Below are 26,531 nucleotides of genomic sequence, written 5' to 3'. Positions count from 1 at the left end.
AAGGAATAAGAAAGACATCGCACAATATGCCAGGACTTTTCATTGGCCATGACAATGAAAAGGAAGTTCTTGCTGCAGTAGACTATGAAGACGATAACTGCGGGTAGGTGGAACGAGCGCGGGGGGAGAGGGGTGGTTGTCGATCACTCTTCATTGCGGTCAGCAACGAAAAGTCTCTCTCCGTCTGTGGTGGCCTCGAAAACTCCATCTTCATCCGAGGTGGCCACGAAAACTATCTCTTCGTCCTAGTCGGATATGAAAAGCGGCTCTTCGGTGGCGGCAACTACAACAAGATGATACAATCGTAATTTTTGAAATGGGGATCATATTTTCGGATTTCATAAAAAAAGATCCACACGATTGATGTGAAGTACCCAGTTGGGCTGAAGGGGTTTCATATGGTCATCTTGCTGTCAATTGTCCGTACTTCAACTCTTTTTTCTCTTTGAAACTTCTGATCTATTCATTATTAACCATGACAATACAAATAACCCCAGAGATAATAAAAATTACAATCAGGTCTATATACCACCTAGCGAGGACTGTAACCACTGGAACAAGCTAAAGACGCGCCATTGTCATCGCCCCTCCCTCACTGGAGACAGGCAAATCTTGTGTTGTGCCAAGCTCCCATAGGACCAATGCACCGGAGCAACAATCATCGCTCTGAAGAAAGTCGTAGACCAAAGGGGTCAAATCTGTAAACACCCGAACAAAGATGAACGAACACAAGATCCAGAAAGATCCACCGAAGACCAGTACCGACCGGGTCCGCGAAATCTGACTAAGACACACGTCCACACGTTCTCCGATGAAGCTAGACACACTATCGAGATGGGAATCGAATGTGGGAGACATTATTCCTGCCGAGGGACATCACTGCCGTCACACAGCCCTAATGAAGACACTAAACCTAACAAAAGCGGGAGTAGAGTCCCTCCCGCGGGTGGGGGCCGAGGTCCTCCACTATTATTTGGCCCATAGGCCATAGCAGACGGGGTGGACTGGCGGCAGTGCCGATGGGAGGAGGAGGAAAGACTGAGATTTTTTTTTTGTAGAGGAGGAAAGAGGCTAGCCAACTGTTTTGTAAAGATCCAAGTTGAGCCTCCATACTTCAACTCGAAGCAGTGAACCTGCCATATGCGTGATGGTCGATGGACCTCGATAAGCAGCTCTGGAAATAAAGAAATGTAATGGTGATGATTGTTTGACTGGATCATTTTGGATCCAGAGCACAATGTTGAATGCAAGATAACTTTTCAAGCTCAAAGAAGTAGGCCGAAAGCTTTGCAGGTCACGTCCCACTGTTTGTGATCTGTGAACTCGACGACTGAGACTTTTGAGCGGTACGTCAACCCGATCCACATCGAACAAACAGTGGTACGGGTTGGCCGCTGATCCATCCAGCACGGCAACACCTCACAAACCAAGAGGCGCTCGACCAAGTCGGCAACCTCCTCTGACTTTCTGCCCTCAATCGGCCGGACAAATCATGCTGCCTGAGATCGACGGGAAACGTGGCCATAGTTCTGAAATCCACGAAGCCGCCGTCGACGCAAGCACGTACGTATTGGAGCACATAGTATCGCCTGCCATGTGATCTTGTTTCAAATCCCCGGTGAACCTACGTGGCACAAAGTCAGAGAGGGCGGCGGATCCAGCATGCAGTTTGGCTGAGCTGAACCGAAGCCTCCCTATATAAGCGCACCGGCACCGCGCTGCAACCACAGATCGCACGACGCACAGAGACGAACGCGCAAGCATGGCCGCCACCATGAAGCTGTCACTCACCTTCGTCCTCCTCCTCTCCGGTAAGCCTCCATTCGCATCCTTGCTTGTGTTTTCTATGATCAAGCATCACTCCCTCTCACGATTATGTATCCTTGCTTGTGTTTGTTGTGGATCGAGCAGCGCTGGTGGTGTTCGGGGACGCGCAGGCGACCTGCGACAACATCCGGTGCATCCAGGGAGGGTACATCACCTGCAAGAACTACCCCGGCCAGAAGCTCGACGGGTGCGCCTGCGTGTGCGCGCCCGAGGACGGCAAGGGCTGCGTGCTCCACCTCGACAGCGGCTCCACCAACAAATGCACCAAGTACTGAACCGGATTACACGCGTTCGTCATTTTCATCTCTGCTCTCGTGTTTGAGTTCGAGCTAAATAAAGCTGCACGTGTGTCGTACGTACATGGAGTAAATAACGAATGGAATGTAAGTTTGTGTCGTGGAATGAAATGGAATGCAATCCGTTGATCAAGTTTTGTAGCAGGGCTAAGCACCGGGGAAAAAAGCATTAGAAGGAAAGAAACTGAAAAAACACAGAACTAGCTCAGTTTTTGGACCCCGGTAGTTGGCGAACTCGTTTGCTGTGAGGGATGACATTTGCGAACGTTTTTCTTGGCAGATTCTTCAGAGATGCATGCCATTTTCTTCAGAGACACATGGCTGGGAAGAATAAAATTTGACGCAAAAACGTGCGGAAACTGTTAGCGTTTGATCTCGCGTCGCAACTAAACCATCAGCAAGCGTTCGTGGAATAACCGACGAATGGAATGCTAGATTGTGTCGTGCAAATATGCAATGGGTAACAGGACAAAGCACATACAAAAAGAAAGAGAAACAAGCATCGCTAGTAAGAAAAAGAAACTGAAAAAAAAACAGAACTAGCTAGCACTTTTTTTGAGGATCTCCAGAACCAGGTAGCTGTATTTGAAACAACTGAGCGAGCGCACATGATCAGAGCATTGCACTAACCCAGGTCCAGCTGGATTGGGACGAACTCCTCCGTGACGTCCATAGATATTGCATTAGAGTCTCTCTAACATTAACCTCTAAGACGGACATTGTATTTGTCCGCGAAATCATGGGAAGACAAACTCGAGCTCCACACCTGCTCCTGAGCTGCTGAGGCTTGAGAGGAAGCCTCATTGCAGAAGGGGGCGATGTCAGCATCCCTGATAGAGCAACCCTACTATCTAGTGAGCAAGACAACTCGTTGCGAGTTATGATCGTCTCTGCAAGGCTAACCAGGGTCACTGGGCCTACTAGGTGTGCGAAGGACCGACCCATCCTCAACACTACTAAATGCCAACTGCAAGATAGAGGGATATCGAGGGGAACTCCTATTCGACACCTTGTGCGCCCGCTACCAAAGTGACACTCATGCGCCAACTCGCATGGGCTGGCCCAACAACAGTCATTCATGCGCTCGTGCGTCTCGGGCTGCTCGCTCGCTCTCATGGTTGATCAATTGACTGTGAATTTCAAATATAGTTTACGAATTTGAACAAAATAGCGAAATTCAAAAAAAATGTTCATGAACTCGAAAAAAGTTCACAAAAACTTAAAAGTTCGTGATTTTTAGAAAATATCGTGAACTGAAAAAAAGTTCATAGATTTGGAAAAAATTCATGAAATTAATTTTCTTTCATGAATTTCGCAATATTTCACTATTTAAAAAAATTATTCACAAATATGAAAAATGTTCATGAAATAAAAAAAGTTCTCAAATAGGACATTGCTTGTCATTTTCAAAAACATTCACGAACTTGAAAAAAGTCCATACAAATTAAAAGGAAAAAGAAAAAACATAAAAGAAAGAGAAAAGAGAAAAGGAAATAAAAAAGAAATGTGAGGACAAATGAGAAAACAAAAAACACGAAAACTGAACAAAACTGGTGAAATGCAAAGAACAAAAAAGCCCGGCCATAATAAACATGAAGAGAACCTTCTAGAAGATTCCCAAAACTGGTGCTGGGAAGAGACACTTTTCGTCTAGTCTGTTACGCTAGCCAAGAGATCGAGCATAGGTGCGAGTTAATAATAAGCCCGTAATTGGCGCCTTAAGAGAGACCCTTAGGCCCCTCGCCCCTCGCATCGCCCCCGCGGGCGACCCGGGGGGAAAACCCTAGCCGCTGCCCCTCGAGTCTCCTCCTCCTCCCCCCTCCTCGCCGCCGTCCATAGAGCCGCCGGGCGAAGCCTGGCCGGCTGGGCGACGGCGGGGCTTCTCCCCATCCTCTCCGTCTTGGCTGGCGCGGGACAGCGGGATTCAGAGGAACGTGGGGTGCGCGGCGCGGCGGGCGGGTCTCCCATCGGCGTCGTGCGCGGCGCGGCGGTGGCGACCTGCGTGTCGTGAGGTGGTGGCTGCGTTGTCCTGACCGGTGATCGCGGGTGCCGCCGGATCCAGATCGGATCCATCTGGATCCTTTCTTCGGACTCCGTCGGCCGCCGCAGGGTGGTGATGATCGTCGCTGACCACGTCGGATCGTTGGATTCGGCATCTGGAGATCTACAAGGAGTTCTTCTCGATCCTCCTTTCCGGTGGGTTGAGCCACATGGCCCTTTCATCTTCGCGGGTTTCAGATCATGGCTTGCTGGATCCGGAGTACACAGAGGTTTGGTGGCATGGGATGGGGACCGGAGGAAACTTTGGTCGGCGTGTTCGGCCCGACATCGGCGACGTCACTTGACGCCGTTACCCTTCCTGGAGGCGAAGCCGTGGCCCCCCCTATCCACCCTTGAACCCCTTCCGGACGAAAGTCCAAAATTCAGTCTGGATTGGATGGCGGCGGCGTCCTGCGTGTCGTATCCTCCATGGAGGCGCCGTCTTGGGAGGAACTGTTGTTCGGGGGAGAGATGTTGTGGATGGTGGGCTCCGAGTAGCTCCAGCAGTGGTGATGGTGTGGAGGTTGCCAGGTGGTGCGGTGTTGTATCTACCGCGTCATTGACGACGAGTGGTGGCGGCATGGTGCAGCTGCATATCGACGACGGATGCGGCTGGATGGACGAGCGCAGGGTGGTCGAGCTGTTTGGCGCCATTGTGGCGTCGACGGCAGGTCTGGCAAGGTTTGTGCGTCAGTACCTGCTCTGGAGATGGATCGGTGGAAGAAGGCGGCGACAGCCTCGGTGAGTGCGCCGGACCGGCGTGTGACCCAATCCCGGTATGTGGCTAGGATGGGGCATCCAGCATTAGGTGTTAGGATTTGGTGCGATGTCTGTTTGGTATTAGGCTCGGACATTCGGCACCACTGCATCAAGGGGGTAGGAGTAGCGACATATGTTGCCTAGATGGTGACTTCAGGCTTACTGATGTACTACTTTGTAAGGTCTTTTATGCTTAATAATTAATAAAGTGGCCATATGCATCGTCCAGATGCAGAGGTCGGGGGTGCACCCTCCTTTTCTAAAAAAAACTAGCGCCTTAAGCGCTGAATAGGATCTAGGTTTTGAGTCGATCAGGTGAAACGACTACGGCACCAGCGACTTCTCTTCTTCGTGTTCATCTCCTTCCACATTCCTTGCATGTAATTGCTACTAGTTACTCATATCAAGAGAGAGAGACTACTAAAGAAAACATTATACACAGAATCTTAGCAGCAGCGCGGCACAAAAAGAGGCGCTACTGCTAATTAGCAGTAGCGAGGTTAAGAGAAACACGCTACTGATGTAAATTTAGCAGTAGTGCGTGATGTGTAAACCACACTACTACAAAAATCCACCGACAGTACCAACAACCTAAGTTTACTAGCAGCACGGTGTCGCGATGCGCGCTACTGCTAATGCAATAGTAGTAACGCGCTTTTTAGTCAAGTCGCTGCTGCTAAATTTGAAATTGTCCACACGGTTAGCCCGTTTAGCAGTAGCGCGTGTGCTGAAAGGGCGCTGCTGCTACGCTCTTAGCAGTAGCGCATTTTTCCTCCCGCGCTACTGCTAAGACGCAGGACCCCACCACCTTTTCGCACCCCTCCCCCATCTCCTCTCCTCCCTTTCCCCTACCTCCCCCACACCCTCCCCCATCTCCTCTCATCCCTTTCCCCTACCTCCCACATGCATCCTCCCTACTCTTCTTATTCCTCAATACTTCTCCCCCCATTACTCTTCCTCTTCTACCTGTCTTTCTCTCTCTTCATTACTCCTAGCTAACACCGCCTTCATTAATGCATCTTCTTTCTCTTTTTCCTTCCCCTCCACTAGTTGAAATTGTCTCCTTCCAAATTAGCTAGCTAGGTAGATGTAGCATTTAGTCAAGTGACCAATATTTTCCCCCTAACTAGATCTATCTTTGTCAAGAAGAGCTTTGTGCACTTTTGATCTCCCTACATCATCATCTCCACCGTGTGATCGATCTCAAGAAAGAGGTGATTAAAATTTCATGCTTTTGCAAAATGGAAATATGTGTATGTGTGTGATATGATAATTGGGCAATATGAAGGAAATTATGTGTGTGGCATGTGTTGACGCCAAATTGTGCTGTTGAGTTGTCTATGTTTTGCCGAAATGTCAATTTATTTCCGTTTCGGCGAATTCCGGGCAAATCTCTAGATCTATATATGTCCTATTTTTAGGGAAGGTCATGCCGAATTTTTGTATGACTTTGATGCATGCACGCATTTTTATAATCAATTTGTTTATTATTACCATGCAGACGTTCATGATGGTCAGTGGAACAATGGTGGAGACCAGCCGCCTGGTGTTAGTGTTGGTTTGCCCGTTAACAAGCACGATGGGAGGCTCAAAGGAGAAGGTCACTCCAATGGTCGCAGGGAACTGCACGTGGCATACTCAGATCGACGCAATGACTTTGACTGAGCAAACTTGGTAGTGCTACAACACCTAGACGAAGTAGATCCTTTCGTGGCACTGCACAAAGAAATTATCACAAAGAAATATCATGACCGGGGGTATGCAGGACGGACGTCGAAGTTACTAGAGAGCACAAATCCACTTTCCTGCATTGGTTCAAAGAGCATATTATTGCTAATCCCCTGGAGGAGGGCTCTCAGGACGGATTGCTCATATACGCCTTAGCACATGGCCCCTCGCCCAACCTCCTAACCTATCAGGCATACGATATCAACGGATACACGTTCTACACTGAGGCCAAAGATATGGACAGTGATGATCAGAACTCAGGGGTGACGATGTAATGCATGACCGGCAGCGACAACGGCGCAACTGAAAGATTTATGGAAGGGTCGAGGAGATCTGGGAGCTTGACTACTCTGGACTACACAACACGACGATGTTTCGTGTCAGATGGGCTAAGAATGTCGAAAGAGAAAATCGGAATTTCACTACCATGACTATACCCGACGCCAAGAGCACTACCGTGAACGCTATTGCAAAAAATGAGCCATGGGTACACGCTAAGCACGTGACACAATGCTTCTTCATAACCGACCCGCGCAATCCCAGCCGTGTTGTCGTGAGGAGAGGCAAAAGGAACATCATTGGAATGGATGGAGTCGCCAACGAGGAAGACCACGATCAGTACGGCAACCCAATGAGGGAAGAAGATGATGATGATGATGAAGTATACGTCAAAAGAAGAACCAATACTACATTACCTAAGAAAATCGTACTCCATGGAAAAGGAAAAGCCACAATGAGGAGACCAATTATTCTTCAATGAACAAGAAGGGGAAGAAGCTGACTCAAAAACAAAATCGTCAACGCCGAGGAACCATATGTTATCGGTCAAATGATGTAATATATATGTTCCAATTTTGTATACACACTTAGCCATTATTATGCATGGGTCCAATGATGTAATATATATGTTCCTATTTTGTATACATATTTAACCGTCAAATAATGCAATATATATCGCCCTCAATTCCCTTCGTTAACTGCTCTCGAAAAAAATGTGAGAGAAAATAAAGGAAAAGAAAATAGAAGGAAACAAACAGGAAAAAGGTTATATAGGTACTGGTTATAGCAGCGCGCTTTTTTGAGAAAATAGCTACAACTAGTCAAGGTAGCAGTAGCGGTTTCTACACGAAACCGCTATAGCTACCTGGAGTAGCTATAGCGCGTTTTGCCTAAACGCGCTACTACTATGCCCACTTAACCCTGAAAATCCCCACTCATCTCTTCATCCCGCCTCTTTTCCCCCAAATCCCCACACTCTCTCTTCCCCCATCGCGTCGTCGGAGCCCTCGCCGCGCCTCTACGCTCGCCCCCGACCCCGATGCCGACCAACTCCGGCCCCGACCCCGACCCCGGCTTCGGCCCCGGCGCTCGCCCACGGCCCCGGCCCCGACCCCGACCCCGACTCCGGCCCCGGCGCTCGACCCCGACCCCTCCCAACCTCGGCCGTCGTCGGGCCTGCACCCTCTGTAAGCCCCCCGCCTCTCCTCCTCTCTCTGGTAGCTAGGGTTTTTGGTTAATTTAGTTAGGTTTTAGTTAGGGCAGATGGTTAATTAGGTTATATATTTAGTTATGAATTTAGCTAGGTTTTTTTCTTCAAATTCTATATTTTTATTCCTTTTACATGCAAATTTGAAGTGGACAAGTGATATGTGGACATGTGATGTTTTGGACATGTCATATTTGGAAATTTGGACATGTCATTTGGACATGATGATTATGTGTAGGGTAAATGATCCAAGTGGCCTATGTTATGCCGGAATGTTGATTCATTTCCGTTTCGGTGAATTTCAGGCGCTCGATATGTCCATTTTTTTTAGCAAAGGTCATGCCGAAATTTTCCGTGAATTTTGGCATGATTTGTGCTAGATAATAGGCATATCGAGTGCTGGGAAACGACATTCTGGCAAACATAGATTTTGGCATGATTTTCTGTGAATTTTGGCATGATTTACAATGAGGGCCTGGAGGCCAAGAAGCAGAAAAAAGAAGTTTAGTCAGGCGGACATCGACGAGAAGGTGAAGCTTGCTGTCGAGAAAAAAGCAGCTGAGGACGCGAAAAAATAGCCGAGGAGAAATGAGTTGCTACAGCAGGCAGTCAATGCAGCTGTAACTGCCTGCTGAAATGATTTTGCTACTAACTTGGTTCCAGCTATCATCAACTGGACGAAGGAAAATCCAGACAAGACGGTACATGTTTCTCGTTGCCCAGTTTCGTCGGCAGCAACTCTGTGAACAACACCACCACCGCACCATCACTTGCTCACGCAACCGGGCCTCCCCTCGCAGTCGCTCCCGCTCATCGCTGCCCGTCCTCAGTCTCTGGCGCGCTAGGTGGGCCTTCGTCTTTGGCTGAGCTCGACGCCCTCACGGTAATTACATGTCGCACCAACACTATTCTGATCACGGGATCAGAATAATATTCTAATCACAACCCGAACTTCCTGAGTAACGTGCCTGAACTTCCCTGTGTACGAACCCGACCTTCGGGCTATCTTTGCAACCGTGGCTTCCCTCGCGAATTATTCTTGTTAGTCGTTTTCTATATGATGTTAGTGTAATCTAGAATCGTTTTTTAGCAACTAAATACCGGTTTTAAATAGGAATCTCGCTCGTTGGCGGATATTGCTCTCGGGTCGTGATGAAATTGTGTTTTTGCAATTTTACTACCTGAGTTGTTCGACCTGAACTTCCCCGTGTGCTAGGTGGAACTTCCGCCAACATTGCCCGAATGGTGCTTGCTATATAGCGTTGGAAAGCTATGAACACCAGTATCATGACCCAAGTTAAATTTTGGGCAAAATGTAAGCCGTTTAAGAGCAGTTTTGAAAATCGTTTTTCTTCATACAAAAAATATGAATCGTATTTTCGATCGCATTTTAAAACCGTTTATCTGAATGAGGCAAATAATATGGCGTTGGAAAGCTGCTGCAAAACCGCTCTTTCCACATGTTGAAATTTTCCTCTAATTCCCTATGGTTATAGAGTAATTCGGAAAATCATAGAATTTCGCAAACGGAACACCCGGGTTCGTATTTTCGATGCCATTTCTAAACGGCTAATCCAATTGAGGCAAATAATATGGCGTTGGAAAGCTTATGAAAATGCGCTACTTTTTCGTGTTAAATGGTTTTTCTAATTTTGAACAGTTTAAAAGTAATTTAGAAAACGATACAAGTTCCACCGAGTTCGTATTTTTGAGCTAATTTTTTAACCGTACGTCCAAATGCAGCAAATGATATGGCGTTGGAAAGTTTGAAGAAATGCGAAACTTTTTCGTATATATTCTTTACCCTAATTCATTACGGTTTTATGTCAGTTTTGAAAATGTCTAAAAACTTATTTTCGCCGTAATTTCTACAAACTTTATTGGAATGGGGCAAATAATATACCGTTGAAAAGCTAAGGAAAATGCGAAACTTTTTCATGTTGATGGTTTTCGGTGATTCCTAGCCGTTTTCCAGTAATTTCGAAAATTGCGAGATCATTCGTTCTGCCTTTATTGCGAAACAAATTCTTTGAAAATGCACCACGTGAAGAACCTGAACTTCTCGGCATGTCTACTTGAACTTCACTCTGTTTTTCACGTGCTTTTTTTGCTCGTAGATCTCCATCCACTGCTCATAGGTCTCCATCCACTCACTGGAATTGAGCAAGTGATATAGCGATGGAAAGCTGCTGTAAACACGCAACTTTCCCGTGTTGATTGTTTTTTCATACTCGCGACAATTTTAAAAGTTTTTCATCTCAAATTCATTCACTATAGTAGTCGAACTTCGTGCTGTTTTCACGTTGAACTTCTGTGACGTATTTCCGTTTGTAATTTTCTCATCTATTTCGTTAGTGTTACACAAATGATATTCTTTTTGTACAAACCTCTCTCTCAATATATTTTTTAACTTTCTCCGACCAAGGACTTGAACTTACACAACTGATATTCCTGTCGTTTTGAAGTAAATATGAGAAATGACGAGATCATGATTTGGCCTTCATTGCGAATGTAAACGCACTGCGTGAAGTAGTTGAACTTCTCGGGCATGTTTGTTTGAACCTCACTCTGTTTTTGACGTGTTGTTTTTTGCACTGCATGAAGTAGATGAACTTCTGGGGCATGTCTATTTGAACTTCACCCTGTTTCACTATATTATATTTTTCTTATATGAAATACACACCATGTAGTATTGAACTTCCGGTTGTTATCACTTTGAACTTCTCTCTGGTTTGAGAGAATTTTTTTAAAACACAAAAAACAACATGTTTTTTATGTATTTTGGACATCTAAATACACGGTGAACCTCTCTCACAAGAATTTTTGAACTTTTCCCCGCCGAGCACCTGAATTTCTAGCAACCATTTTTTCGTTTATGAGATTGTTTTTAAAAGTGTAAAAAATGGTGCTCTGTTTTTTATTTTTTGAACAGGTAAATCCTAGGTTTTAATAAACTCTGAACTTCTTTGTTATTTCAATTTGAACTTCACCTTTTTATATTTTGAGTAAAGAATTGTATTCAACTTTTATACGAGGAAAAACTTAGTTTTGTAATCAACATTATACAACTTCTTCGTTACTACGAACTGAACTTCTTGGTTTATTCATTAGCAACAGGAAAAATTCAAGTTTTGTGATAAATATTGAACTGCTCCATGTTTTGAAATTGAAGTTCTTGGTTTATTATTTAGTATCGAGGAAAATATGATTTTTCATATGCATTGAACTAATGTATTTTTTTTAAATTGAAATTCTTGGTTTTTTCAATTTGGACTTCTTGGTGTTATTCATTTGTAATGGAAAAAAAATCCTAATTTTGTAATAAGCATCGTACTTCTGGGATATTTTTGAACTGAAATTCTTAGTTTTTTGGTTGGTAACAGGAAAATTATGGAGAAAATCTGCATTTTTATATACATCGAACTTCACCATTTTTTTAATTTGAACTTCTTAGTTTTATTTGTTAGTAATGGGGAAAATCCTTTTTTGAACTTTCCCAGGCAGGTCATTTGAACTTCGAGCAACTAAATATTTAGACTTTGCCATTTTATTCTTTTTTTTCTCATACGAAATGCACATCATGCAGTACATGAACTTCGGGCAGTTATCAATTTGAACTTCCCTTTGTTTGGCTTTTACTAACAGAAAAAATATGAGTTTTATGAACATCGAACCGCTCTAACTTTTTTTATTTGAACTTCTTTGTGTATCTTTAGAAATGTGAAAATTGGAGTTTTGTTAGAAACATCCAACTTCTTCACTATTTCCAATTGAACTTACTGGTTTTATTCTTTAGTAACTCGAAATCCGTTATAAATATCAAACTCCTCCACTTTTTCCAATTGAACTTCTTGGTTTTATTCTCTAGTAACGAGAAAACTTGATTTTATTGGTTTTTCCACCATGAATTACTTAAGTATACACCGTTGATTTTTCTCCTCTGCACATCACGTCTCTTGAGTCTCGACTTTTAAACCCCCCATGAATTATTATATTTTTGTTACATGAAATAAACAAGTTTGTTCTTTTTTGTGCCTATATATTTTTCATTCTCTAAATTTCTCTCGTAGCTCCCTATGAACTTCTACACATATGTCACGAATGTTCCCTAGTTTTTTAACCTTTTGTGTTTATTTTTTGAACTCTAGGATTAGTGGGTTTTTTGTTGAACTTCGCTGGTTTTCATTTTTGGACTCGAAGGGTTTGTCATATCAACTAATATTTTTTATCATTCCTCTTGAGCATCTTTTTTTATGAACCTTTGGTGTTGACAAATGCACCAAACTTTAGGAACTCCTCGTTCTTTTATTTTTGAACTTTTTCAGCAGCAATAATACTTGAACTTCACTGACTTTTTTTGTGAAGCAACCAAATGCACATACCACGTAGGGAATAGGGCACATTTTGTAAAAACACGGGGAGAGCACACAATCACAAAGAGGAAAATAAAGAAGGAAAAATTATGCATTTTTTCTCGTTTTTTGCTCATACATAGAAAATGTTTGTATCCACATTTTTAATTTTTCTATGTTCTTTCTTTGATCTACATTACAGAAAATAGTATTTTTCAATTCGGTGTACTGCACACACACACACACGCATACCATATCCACATTTTTTGGTTGGCATCAACTTAAAAAGGTTTCAGTCTCACAAACATACACAAATCAAACTTCCATGAATTTCTATACCTTCTACAACAAAACTTTTTTGCGAGAACTTTGATAAACCTTTGCCCATGGGCAGTACTACATTAACATTTCATGTCCAAAATTGTTTGTCTTTTACATTAGCGGGTGGAACGTCACAAGTGGATGGCAGTGCACGTTGGTGAACAGGAGAAGGAAGAATGGTGATGCTGGTGAAGGTCGAATTCGGTCGTCACTGCAGTCCACACACAACAATAATCTCGGCCGTTTGCGGACACGGGGTCAACGACGAGCAGAATGCAACGCTCCACACATCTCTTCGCGACCGGATGCCCACACCTGCATCAATTTCACAAAGCAAAATAAAGAGTTTGTGATCAGAGCTGCATCGATGAACATGGTTAGGCACTCGCGACATAATCGAGTTTCGGATTTTTTCAATTAGAGCATCTCTTGTTGTTTGCTAGAGCAGTGTGCAGAGTTACAGTTTCACAATTTTTGAGCTTGATGCCTACTGATTTAGGCTAACCAACTACTTAAGAATTATGTAAAAGTAACTAACAGTAGCACCAGTTTCTAGACCAACTATTTTACTGAGCTGAAGGAATATATGGATGGTCTAATTTAATGGCAAATTCACTATGTATGAAACAAACAAAGTTCAAGAGAAGCTGGGCAGAAGTGTAGAACATCGTCGTCATCGCTGGTTAAGGGGGAAGACCTTTTGCGCGATGCAGGAGACGATGCAAAGGCGCCTGTGGAGATTGACCGGTCGCGGGAGTAGCAGTTGACCTGCAGGAGCATGGGATCTGCTCTGCTTTTGGAGGTCTGACCGCGGAGAGGCGCTGCGGGGATGAGTGGCAGCAGGAGTCTTGTCGGGGCCAAGGGCAGGGAACGGTTGTAGGAGATGCGTCCGGGTCCGGGTGGGAGCGACGGCGGGTGGCGTGCCAGAGCCAGGCGGTCAGCAGCGGGTGGCGCATCGAGGCCATGGGGGCGGTGGAGGGTGGCACGTCGAGGCAGTGCGGGTAGCAAAGGGTGGCGCGCCAGAGGCAGGGGGTCAGTGTCGGGCAGTGCGTCAAGGCGTTGGAGGGTGGCGCCATAGCCAGGGGCCGGTGGCTCGCTGGAGCTAGGGCGGCGGTGGGTGGCCACGAGGATCGGGGCAGAGAGGTGGTCTGGTGGATCGGCGACGCGCGATGGTGCGGGGGGATCCAGGGGAGGAGGTGGCTCCGCGAGCGGATCCAGGGGGAGGAGGGGGCGCGGTGGTCGGATCCGGGGTCGGAGGTAGCGCGGCGGCCGAATCTAGGGTCGGAGGTGGCGCGGCGGACGGTTTTGAGGCAGGTGTGGTGCGGCGCTGGACGTGGGTGGTGGGGTGGTGTAAGGTGGACGAGGAAGTGGTTGGACGAGGGGGCTCTGCTTCTTCTTTTTTAGTTCAGGAACATCCCTTCTGCTCCTATATAGGCGCTCCATGATCCATTTAGTTATTCTAACCTCAGGATTAGAATAGTGCCACCCTATATATATATATATATATATAGAGAGAGAGAGAGAGAGAGAGAGAGAATATTCCATTTTCGTTGCCTTTCGGATGTTTTACGCCACAGACATGTGTTTGCAGGCCGAAGATGTTGGGGAACGTAGTTCCTACGCACACGCAGGATCATGGTGATGCATAGCAACGAGAGAGGAGAGTGTTGTCCATGTACCCTCGCAGACCGAAAGCGGAAGCATTAGCACAACGCGGTTGATGTAGTCGTACATCTTCACGATCCGATCGATCAAGTACCGAACGTACGGCACCTCCGAGTTCAGCACACGTTCAGCCCGATGAAGTCCCTCGAACTCCGATCCAGCCGAGTGTTGAGGGATAGTTTCGTCAGCACGACGGCGTGGTGACGATGATGATGTTCTACTGACGCAGGGCTTCGCCTAAGCACCACTATAGTATTATCGAGGTGGACTATGGTGGAGGGGGGCACCGCACACGGCTAAAAGATCAAACGATCAAGAGGGGGAGGTGCGGCCGGCCAAGAGGGTGCGCGCCACGAGGAGTCCTACTCCCCTTTTCCTTGTTGGACTAGGAGAAGAAGGGGAAAGAGGTGGAGGAGAAGAAGGAAAGGGGGGCGCCGCCCCCTTCTCCTTGTCCTATTCGGACTAGGGGGAGGGGCGTGCGGCCCTTGCCCTGGCCGCCTCTCCTCTTCTCCACCAAGGCCCACTATGGCCCATTAACCCCCGGGAGGTTCCGGTAACCCCTCCGGTACTCCGGTAAAATCCCGATTTCACCCGGAACACTTCTGATATCCAAATATAGGCTTCCAATATATCAATCTTCATGTCTTGACCATTTCGAGACTACTCGTCATGTCCGCGATCATATCCGGGACTCCAAACAACCTTCGGTACATCAAAACATATAAACTCATAATATAATTGTCATCGAAACGTTAAGCGTGCGGACCCTACGGGTTCGAGAACTATGTAGACATGACCGAGACACGTCTCCGGTCAATAACCAATACGGAACTTGGATGCTCATATTGGCTCCCACATATTCTACGAAGATCTTTATCGGTCAGACCGCATAACAACATACGTTGTTCCCTTTGTCATCGGTATGTTACTTGCCCGAGATTCGATCGTCGGTATCTCAATACCTAGTTCAATCTCGTTACTGGCAAGTCTCTTTACTCGTTCCATAATACATCATCCTGCAACTAACTCATTAGTTGCAATGCTTCCAAGGCTTAAGTGATGTGTATTACCGAGTAGGCCCAGAGATACCTCTCTGACAATCGGAGTGACAAATCCTAATCTTGAAATACACCAACCCAACAAGTACCTTCGGAGACACCTGTAGAGCACCTTTATAATCACCCAGTTACGTTGTGACGTTTGGTAGCACACAAAGTGTTCCTCCGGTAAACGGGAGTTGCATAATCTCATAGTCATAGGAACATGTATAAGTCATGAAGAAAGCAATAGCAACATACTAAATGATCAAGTGCTAAGCTAACGGAATGGGTCAAGTCAATCACATCCTTCTCCTAATGATGTGATCCCATTAATCAAATGACAACTCATGTCAATGTCTAGGAAACATAACCATCTTTGATCAATGAGCTAGTCAAGTAGAGGCATACTAGTGACACTCTGTTTGTCTATGTATTCACACAAGTATTATGTTTCCGGTTAATACAATTCTAGCATGAATAATAAACATTTGTCATGATATAAGGAAATAAATAATAACTTTATTATTGCCTCTAGGGCATATTTCCTTCAGTCTCCCACTTGCACTAGAGTCAATAATCTAGATTACACAGTAATGATTCTAACACCCATGGAGCCTTGGTGGTGATCATGTTTTGCTCGTGGAAGAGGCTTAGTCAACGGGTCTGCAACATTCAGATCCGTATGTATCTTGCAAATTTCTATGTCTCCCACCTGGACTAGATCCCGGATGGAATTGAAGCGTCTCTTGATGTGCTTGGTTCTCTTGTGAAATCTGGATTCCTTCGCCAAGGCAATTGCACCAGTATTGTCACAAAAGATTTTCATTGGACCCGATGCACTAGGTATGACACCTAGATCGGATATGAACTCCTTCATCCAGACTCCTTCATTCGCTGCTTCTGAAGCAGCTATGTACTCCAATTCACACGTAGATCCCGCGACGACGCTTTGTTTAGAACTGCACCAACTGACGGCTCCACCGTTCAATGTAAACACGTATCCAGTTTGCAATTTAGAATCGTCCGGATTAGTGTCAAAGCTTGCATCGACGTAACCATTTACGACTAGCTCTTTGTCACCTCCATAAACGAGAAACATATCCTTAGTCCTTTTTAGGTATTTCAGGATGTTCTTGACCGCTGTCCAGTGATCCACTCCTGGATTACTTTGGTACCTCCCTGCTAGACTTATACCAAGGCACACATCAGGTCTAGTACACAACATTAGATACATGATAGAGCCTATGGCTGAAGCATAGGGAACATCTTTCATCTTCTCTCTATCTTCTGTAGTGGTCGAGCATTGAGTCTTACTCAACTTCACATCTTGTAACACAGGCAAGAACCCTTTCTTTGTTTGATCCATTTTGAACTTCTTCAAAACTTTGTCAATGTACGTGCTTTGTGGAAGTCCAATTAAGCGTCTTGATCTATATCTATAGATCTTGATGCCCAATATATAAGCAGCTTCACCGAGGTCTTTCATTGAAAAACTCTTATTCAAGTATCCTTTTATGCTATCCAGAAATTCTATATCATTTCCAATCAACAATATGTCATCCACATATAATATCAGAAATGCTACATAGCTCCCACTCACTTTCTTGTAAATACAGGCTTCTTCAAAAGTCTGTACAAAACCAAATGCTTTGATCACACTATCAAAACGTTTATTCCAACTCCGAGAGGCTTGCACCAGTCCATAAATGGATCGCTAGAGCTTGCACACTTTGTTAGCTCCCTTTGGATCGACAAAACCGTCTGGTTGCATCATATACAACTCTTCTTCCAGAAATCCATTCAGGAATGCAGTTTTGACATCCATTTGCCAAATTTCATAATCATAGAATGCGGCAATTGCTAACATGATTCGGATAGACTTAAGCATCGCTACGGGTGAGAAAGTCTCATCGTAGTCAATACCTTGAACTCGTCGAAAACCTTTTGCAACAAGTCGAGCTTTATAGACAGTAACATTACCGTCAGCGTCAATCTTCTTCTTGAAGATCCATTTATTCTCAATGGCTTGCCGGTCATCGGGCAAGTCAACCAAAGTCCACACTTTGTTCTCACACATGGATCCCATCTCAGATTTCATGGCCTCAAGCCATTTTGTGGAATCTTGGCTTACCATCGCTTCTTCATAGTTCGTAGGTTCGTCATGGTCTAGTAACATAACCTCCAGAACAGGATTACCGTACCACTCTGGTGCGGATCTTACTCTGGTTGACCTACGAGGTTCAGTAACAACTTGATCTGAAATTCCATGATCATCATCATTAACTTCCTCACTAATTGGTGTAGGCGTCACAGGAACTGGTTTCTGTGATGAACTACTTTCCAATAAGGGAGAAGGTACAATTACCTCATCAAGTTCTACTTTCCTCCCACTCACTTCTTTCGAGAGAAACTCCTTCTCTAGAAAGGATCCATTCTTGGCAACGAATGTCTTGCCTTCGGATCTGTGATAGAAGGTGTACCCAATAGTCTCCTTTGGGTATCCTATGAAGACACATTTCTCATATTTGGGTTCGAGCTTCTCAGGTTGAAGCTTTTTCACATAAGCATCGCAGCCCCAAACTTTAAGAAACGACAACTTTGGTTTCTTGCCAAACCGCAGTTCATAAGGCGTCATCTCAACGGATTTTGATGGTGCCCTACTTAATGTGAATGCAGCCGTCTCTAAAGCATAACCCCAAAATGATAGCACTAAATCAGTAAGAGACATCATAGATCGCACCATTTCTAGTAAAGTACGACTATGACATTTGGACACACCATTACGCTGTGGTGTTCCGGGTGGCGTGAGTTGCGAAACTATTCCGCATTGTTTCAAATGTAGACCAAACTCGTAACTCAAATATTCTCCTCCACGATCTAATCATAGAAACTTTATTTTCTTGTTACGATGATTTTCAACTTCACTCTGAAATTCTTTGAACTTTTCAAATGTTTCAGATTTATGTTTCATTAAGTAGATATACCCATATCTGCTCAAATCATCTGTGAAGGTGAGAAAATAACGATATCTGCCACGAGCCTCAATATTCATCGGACCACATACATCTGTATGTATGATTTCCAACAAATCTGTTGCTCTCTCCATAGTTCCAGAGAACGGCGTTTTAGTCATCTTGCCCATGAGGCACGGTTTGCAAGTACCAAGTGATTCATAATCAAGTGGTTCCAAAAGTCCATCAGTATGGAGTTTCTTCATGTGCTTTACACCGATATGACCTAAACGGCAGTGCCACAAATAAGTTGCATTATCATTATCAACTCTACATCTTTTAGCTTCAACATTATGAATATGTGTATCACTACTATCGAGATTCATCAAAAATAGACCACTCTTCAAGGGTGCATGACCATAAAAGATATTACTCATATAAATAGAACAACCATTATTCTCTGATTTAAATGAATAACCATCTCGCATCAAACAAGATCCAGATGTAATGTTCATGCTCAACACTGGCACCAAATAACAATTATTTAGGTCTAATATTAATCCCGAAGGTAGGTGTAGAGGTAGCGTGCCGACGACGATCACATCGACTTTGGAACCGTTTCCCACGCGCATCGTCACCTCGTCCTTGGCCAGTGTTCGCTTAATCCGTAGTCCATGTTTCGAGTTGCAAATATTAGCAACAGAACCAGTATCAAATACCTAGGTGCTACTGTGAGCTCTAGTAAGGTACACATCAATAACTTGTATATCACATATACCTTTGTTCACCTTGCCATCCTTCTTATCCGCCAAATACTTGGGGCAGTTCCGCTTCCAGTGACCAGTCTACTTGCAGTAGAGGCACTCAGTCTTAGGCTTAGGTCCAGACTTGGGTTTCTTCTCTTGAGCAGCAACTTGCTTGCTGTTCTTATTGAAACTGGTGGTCTTATTCCCTTTGCCCTTTTTCTTGAAACTGGTGGTCTTATTGACCATCAACACTTGATGCTCCTTCTTGATTTCTACCTCCGCAACCTTTAGCATTGCGAAGATCTCGGGAATCGTCTTATCCATCCCTTGCATGTTATAGTTCATCACGAAGCTCTTGTAGCTTGGTGGCAGTGATTGAAGAATTCTGCTAATGACGCTATCATCTGGAAGATTAACTCCCAGTTGAATCAAGTGATTGTTATACCCAGACATTCTGAGTATATGCTCACTGACAGAACTATTCTCCTCCATCTTGCAGCTGTAGAACTTATTGGAGACTTCATATCTCTCAATCCGGGCATTTGCTTGAAATATTAACTTCAACTCCTGGAACATCTCATATGCTCCATGACGTTCAAAACATCGTTGAAGTCCAGGTTCTAAGCCGTAAAGCATGGCACACTGAACTATCGAGTAGTCATCAACTTTGCTTTGCCAGACGTTCTTAACGTCGTCAGTTGCACTTGCAGCAGGCCTGGCACCCAGCGGTGCTTCCAGGACGTAATTCTTTTGTGTGGCAATGAGGATAATCCTCAAGTTATGGACCCAGTCCGTGTAATTGCTACCATCATCTTTCAACTTTGCTTTCTCAAGGAACGCATTAAAATTCAACGGAACAACAACACGGGCCATCTATCTACAATCAACATAGACAAGCAAGATACTATCAGGTACTAAGTTCATGATAAATTTAAGTTCAATTAATCATATTACTTAAGAACTCCCACTTAGATAGACATCCCTCTAATCCTCTAAGTGATCACGTGATCCAAATCAACTAAACCATAACCGATCATCACGTGAAATGGAGTAGCTTTCAATGGTGAACATCACTATGTTGATCATATCTTCTATATGATTCACGCTCGACCTTTCGATCTCAGTGTTCCGAGGCCATATCTGCATATGCTAGGCTCGTCAAGTTTAACCTGAGTATTCCGCGTGTGCAAAACTGGCTTGCACCCGTTGTAGATGGACGTAGAGCTTATCACACCCGATCATCACGTGGTGTCTGGGCACGACAAACTTTGGCAACGGTGCATACTCCGGGAGAACACTTTTATCTCAAAATTTAGTGAGAGATCTTATAATGCTACCGTCAATCAAAGCAAGATAAGATGCATAAAAGATAAACATCACATGCAATCAATATAAGTGATATGATATGGCCATCATCATCTTGTGCTTGTGATCTCCATCTCCGAAGCACTGTCATGATCACCATCGTCACCAGCGAGACACCTTGATCTCCATCGTAGCATCATTGTCGTCTCGCCAATCTTATGCTTCTACGACTATCGCTACCGCTTAGTGATAAAGTAAAGCATTACAGGGCGATTGCATTGCATACAATAAAGAGACAACCATATGGCTCCTGCCAATTGCCGGTAACTCGGTTACAAAACATGATCTTCTCATACAATAAAATTCAGCATCATGTCTTGACCATATCACATCACAACATGCCCTGCAAAAACAAGTTAGACGTCCTCTACTTTGTTGTTGCAAGTTTTACGTGGCTGCTACTGGGCTTAGCAAAAACCGTTCTTACCTACGCATCAAAACCACAACGATAGTTTGTCAAGTTGGTGTTGTTTTAACCTTCGCAAGGACCGGGCATGGCCACACTTGGTTCAACTAAAGTTGGAGAAACTGACACCCACCAGCCACCTGTGTGCAAAGCACGTCGGTAGAACCAGTCTCGCGTAAGCGTACGCGTAATGTCGGTCCGAGCCGCTTCATCCAACAATACCGCCGAACCAAAGTATGACATGCTGGTAAGCAGTATGACTTATATCGCCCACAACTCACTTGTGTTCTACTCGTGCATCTGACATCTACGCATAAAACCAGGCTCTGATACCACTATTGGGGAACATAGTAATTTCAAAAAAAATTCTATGCACACGTAGGATCATGGTGATGCATAGCAATGAGAGGGGAGAGTGTTGTCCACGTACCCTCGTAGATCGAAAGCGGAAGCGTTAGCACAACGCGGTTGATGTAGTCGTACGTCTTCACGATCTGATCGATCAAGTACCGAACGTACGACACCTCCGAGTTCAGCACACATTCAGCCCGATGACGTCCCTCGAACACCGATCTAGCCGAGTGTTGAGGGAGAGTTTCGTCAGCACGATGGCGTGGTGACGATGATGATGTTCTACTGACGCAGGGCTTCGCCTAAGCACCGCTATAGTATTATCGAGGTGGACTATGGTGGAGTGGGCACCGCACACGGCTAAAAGATCAAACGATCAATTGTTGTGTCTCTAGGGTGCCCCCTTGCCCCGTATATAAAGGAGCAAGGGGGGGTGCGGACGGCCAGGAGGGGGCGCGCCTGGAGGAGTCCTACTCCCATCGGGAGTATGACTCCCTCCCTTTTCCTTGTTGGATTAGGAGAAGAAGGGGAAAGAGGTGGAGGAGAAGAAGGAAAGGGGGCGCGCCGCCCCCCTCTCCCATCGGGAGTATGACTCCCTCCCTTTTCCTTGTTGGATTAGGAGAAGAAGGGGAAAGAGGTGGAGGAGAAGAAGGAGAGTGGGGGGGGCGCTGCCCCCCTCTCCTTTACTTGCCCGAGATTCGATTGTCGGTATCTCAATACCTAGTTCAATCTCGTTACCGGCAAGTCTCTTTACTCGTTCCATAATACATCATCCCGCAACTAACTCATTAGTTGCAATGCTTGCAATGCTTAAGTGATGTGTATTACCGAGTGGGCCCAGAGATACCTCTCCGACAATCGGAGTGACAAATCCTAATCTCGAAATACGCCAACCAAACAAGTACCTTCGGAGACACCTGTGGAGCACCTTTATAATCACCCAGTTATGTTGTGACGTTTGGTAGCACACAAAGTGTTCCTCCGGTAAACGGGAGTTGCATAATCTCATAGTAATAGGAACATGTATAAGCCATGAAGAAAGCAATAGAAACATACTAAACGATCAAGTGCTAAGCTAACGGAATGGGTCAAGTCAATCACAACATTCTCCTAATGATGTGATCCCGTTAATCAAATGACAACTCATGTCAATGGCTAGGAAACATAACCATCTTTGATCAATGAGCTAGTCAAGTAGAGGCATACTAGTGACACTCTGTTTGTGTATGTATTCGCACAAGTATTATGTTTCCGGTTAATACAATTCTAGCATGAATAATAAACATTTATCATGATATACGGAAATAAATAATAACTTTATTATTGCCTCTAGGGCATATTTCCTTCAGAAGAAACCCCGTCCACCATACTCTACTTGATCAAAGGCCAGAAGGTGGACGTGGGAAAGGGGATGATAATGAACCCCTTGCAACCCACGTTCCACAACCATCCGATCCCCGCTGGGCACTTCAGAGTTAACTTGTCCAGTGTGAAATCGGGGCACGAGCATTTGCCTCCTCCAGTATAGCCTGTGGGAGAGGACGACGAGACCCCGCCGCGGATTTTAAACTACAAGGGTTGGGTGCTGCTATGGCCGAAGAATCTTATTCGTCTGGAGCCGGCCGAGAGCACACCAATAACCACACATCAACAACCATGTGCGGAGACCACCACCCCGCCTATGCAATTACCAGCTCCTGTAGTGCCGGGTGAGAGCGGCGGATGACGTGATGAAGGGGGTGCAATAGTACTGGCTGATTGATACGTCTCCAACGTATCTATAATTTCTGATTGCTCCATGCTATATTATCTACTGTTTTGGACATTATTGGGCTTTATTATCCACTTTTATATTATTTTTGGGACTAACCTACTAACCGGACGCCCATCCCAGAATTTTTGTTTTTTGCCTGTTTTAGGGTTTCGAAGAAAAGGAATATCAAACGGAGTCCAAATGGAATAAAACCTTCGGGAACGTGATTTTCTCAACGAACAAGACCCAGGAGACTTGGACCCCACGTCAAGACACAAGAGAGGAGGCCACGAGGTAGGGGGTGCGCCTACCCCCCCCCCAGGCGCGCCCTCCACCCTCGTTGGCCCCCTGTTGCTCCACCGACGTACTCCTTCCTCCTATATATACCTACGTACTCGCAAACGATCAGATACGGAGCCAAAACCCTAATTCCACCACCGCAACTTTCTGTATCCACGAGATCCCACCTTTGGGCCTATTCTGGAGCTCCGCCGGAGGGGGCATCGATCACGGAGGGCTTCTACATCATCACCATAGCCCCTCTGATGAAGTGTGAGTAGTTCACCTCAGACCTACGGGTCCATAGTTATTAGCTAGATAGCTTCTTCTCTCTTTTTGGATCTCAGTACAATGTTCTCCCCCTCTCTTGTGGAGAACTATTCGATGTAATCTTCTTTTTGAGGTGTGTTTGTTGAGACCGATGAATTGTGGGTTTATGATCAAGTCTATCTATGAATAATATTTGAATCTTCTCTGAATTCTTTTATGTATGATTGGTTATCTTTGCAAGTCTCTTCGAATTATCAGTTTGGTTTGGCCTACTAGATTGATCTTTCTTGCAATGGGAGAAGTGCTTAGCTTTGGGTTCAATCTTGCGGTGTCCTTTCCCAGTGACAGTAGGGGCAACAAGGCACGTATTGTATTGTTGCCATCGAGGATAACAAGATGGGGTTTTCATCATATTGCATGAGTTTATCCCTCTACATCATGTCATCTTGCTTAAGGCGTTACTCTGTTTTCATTAACTTAATACTCTAGATGCATGCTGGATAGCGGTCGATGAGTGGAGTAATAGTAGTAGATGTAGGCAGGAGTCGGTCTACTTGTCTCAGACGTGATGCCTATATACATGATCATACCTAGATATTCTCATAACTATGCTCAATTCTGTCAATTGCTCAACAGTAATTTATTCACCCATCGTAGAATACCTATGCTCTTGAGAGAAGCTACTAGTGAAACCTATGGACCCCGGGTCTATCTTCATCATATTAATCTTACAATACTTAGTTATTTCCTTTACTTTTTTTACTTTGTTTTTATTTTACTTTGCATCTTTATCATAAAAATACCAAAAATATTATCTTATCATATCTATAAGATCTCACTCTCGTAAGTGGCCATGTAGGGATTGACAACCCCTTATTGCGTTGGTTGCGAGGATTTATTTGTTTTGTGCAGGTACGAGGGACTAGCGCGTAGCCTCCTACTGGATTGATACCTTGGTTCTCAAAAACTGAGGGAAATACTTACGCTACTTTGCTGCATCATCCCTTCCTCTTCGGGGAAAACCAACGCAGTGCTCAAGAGGTAGCAAGAAGGATTCCTAGCGCCGTTGCCGGGGAGTCTACGCAAAAGTCTATATACCAAGTACCCATCACAATCCCTATCTCCCGCATTACATTATTTTCCATTTGCCTCTCGTTTTTGTAACGCCCTCGATGCGGCTATATCTCCCACGTGTCGAAGCACAACTTAGAGGCATAACCGCATTGAAAGCAATGTCCCAAGTGAGGTAATCTTCACAACAACACAGGTACATAGTTGGCTTACAATCGCCACTTCACACAATACATGAATAAAGCATTACATCAACCAGATACAATCAAGGTCCGACTATGGAACCAAAATAAAAGAAGACTACCCCAAATGCTACACAGATCCCCGATCGTCCCAACTGTGCTCCACTACTGATCAACTGGAAACGGAAACAACATAACAAACACGACCTTCATCGAGCTCCTCCTTGAGCTCGGTTGCATCACCTGCACGGTATCATCGGCACCTGTAAACTGGTTTTGGAAGTATCTATGAGTCACGGGGACTCAACAATCTCACACCCTCGCGATCAAGACTATTTAAGCTTATAGGAAGGGTAAAAGGTATGAGGTGGAGCTGCAGCAAGCGACTAGCATATTTGGTGGCTAACATACGCAAATGAGAGCGAGAAGAGAAGGCAAAAGCACGGTCGAGAATCTATGATCAAGAAGTGATCCTAGACTACTTACGTTCAAGCATAACTCCAACACCGTGTTCACTTCTCGGACCCTGCCGGAAAGAGACCATCACGGTTACACACGCGGTTGATGCATTTTAATTAAGATAAGTTTCAGGTTCTCTACAACCAGACATTAACAAATTCCCATCTGCCCATAACCGCGGGCACGGCTTTCGAAAGTTCAAAACCCTGCAGGGGTGTCCTAACTTAGCCCATCACAAGCTCTCACGGTCAACGAAGGATATTCCTTCTCCCAAGACAATCCGATCAGACTCGGAATCCCGGTTACAAGACATTTCGACAATGGTAAAACAAGACCAGCAAAGCCACCCAGATGTGCCGACAAATCCCGATAGGAGCTGCACATATCTCGTTCTCAGGGCACATCGGATGCGCGCTCCGTACAGCTAAAACCAAACCTCAAGTTTCCCCAAGGGGGCGCTGCAAAGGACTCTAGTTTGGACCAACACTCAGAGGAGCACTGGCCCGGGGGTTTAAATAAAGATGACCCTTGAGCCGGTCGACCCAAGGGAAAGAAAAGGCTAGGTGGCAAATGGTAAAACCAATGTTGGGCCTTGCTGGAGGAGTTTTATTCAAGGCGAACTGTCAAGGGGTTCCCATTATAACCCAACCGTGTAAGGAACGCAAATCAAGGAACATAACACCGGTATGACGGAAACTAGGGCGGCAAGAGTGGAACAAAACACCAGGCATAAGGCCGAGCCTTCCACCCTTTACCAAGTATATAGATCCATTAATTAAATAAGAGATATTGTGATATCCCAACAAGAATATCCATGTTCCAACAAGGAACAAACTCCAATCTTCACCTACAACTAACAACGCTATAAGAGGAGCTGAGCGAAGCGGTAACATAGCCAAACAACGGTTTGCTAGGACAAGGTGGGTTAGAGGTTTGACATGGCAATATGGGAGGCATGATAAAGCAAGTGGTAGGTATCACAGCATAGGCATAGAAAAAGAGCGAGCATCTAGCAAGCAAAGATAGAAGTGATTTTGAGGGTATGGTCATCTTGCCTGAGATCCTGCAAGGAAGAAGAACGAGTCCATGAATAAGACAAACGGACGAAGTCGAACGGATCCTCACAACTCCGAAATGGAACAGAAGCTAACGAGGGAAACAACCCGGAAAGAAGAAAACAACAT

General features: G+C 44.9%; 1 protein-coding gene across 1 annotated transcript; it reads left to right on the top strand.

Moving 5' to 3' along the window:
- Positions 1 to 1,654: 1,654 nt before the first annotated feature.
- LOC119289138 lies at positions 1,655 to 2,256 on the top strand. Its single transcript, XM_037568547.1, has 2 exons — positions 1,655 to 1,811; positions 1,912 to 2,256. Exons 1-2 carry the CDS (start codon positions 1,763 to 1,765, stop codon positions 2,100 to 2,102), a joined length of 240 nt encoding a protein of 79 aa, XP_037424444.1. The 5' UTR covers positions 1,655 to 1,762; the 3' UTR covers positions 2,103 to 2,256.
- Positions 2,257 to 26,531: the final 24,275 nt, after the last annotated feature.

The sequence above is a fragment of the Triticum dicoccoides genome, chromosome 4A (assembly GCF_002162155.2).
Source record: "Triticum dicoccoides isolate Atlit2015 ecotype Zavitan chromosome 4A, WEW_v2.0, whole genome shotgun sequence".
NCBI lineage: Eukaryota > Viridiplantae > Streptophyta > Magnoliopsida > Poales > Poaceae > Triticum > Triticum dicoccoides.
This window is presented reverse-complemented; position numbering and strand designations above follow the sequence as displayed.

Excerpts from the sequence above, each read along its gene's own strand:
- LOC119289138 (XM_037568547.1), top strand. The coding sequence starts at position 1,763 with ATGGCCGCCACCATGAAGCTGTCACTCACCTTCGTCCTCCTCCTCTCC. Across the intron at positions 1,812-1,911 it reads CTTCGTCCTCCTCCTCTCCG|CGCTGGTGGTGTTCGGGGAC; the intron begins GTAAGCCTCCAT and ends TGGATCGAGCAG.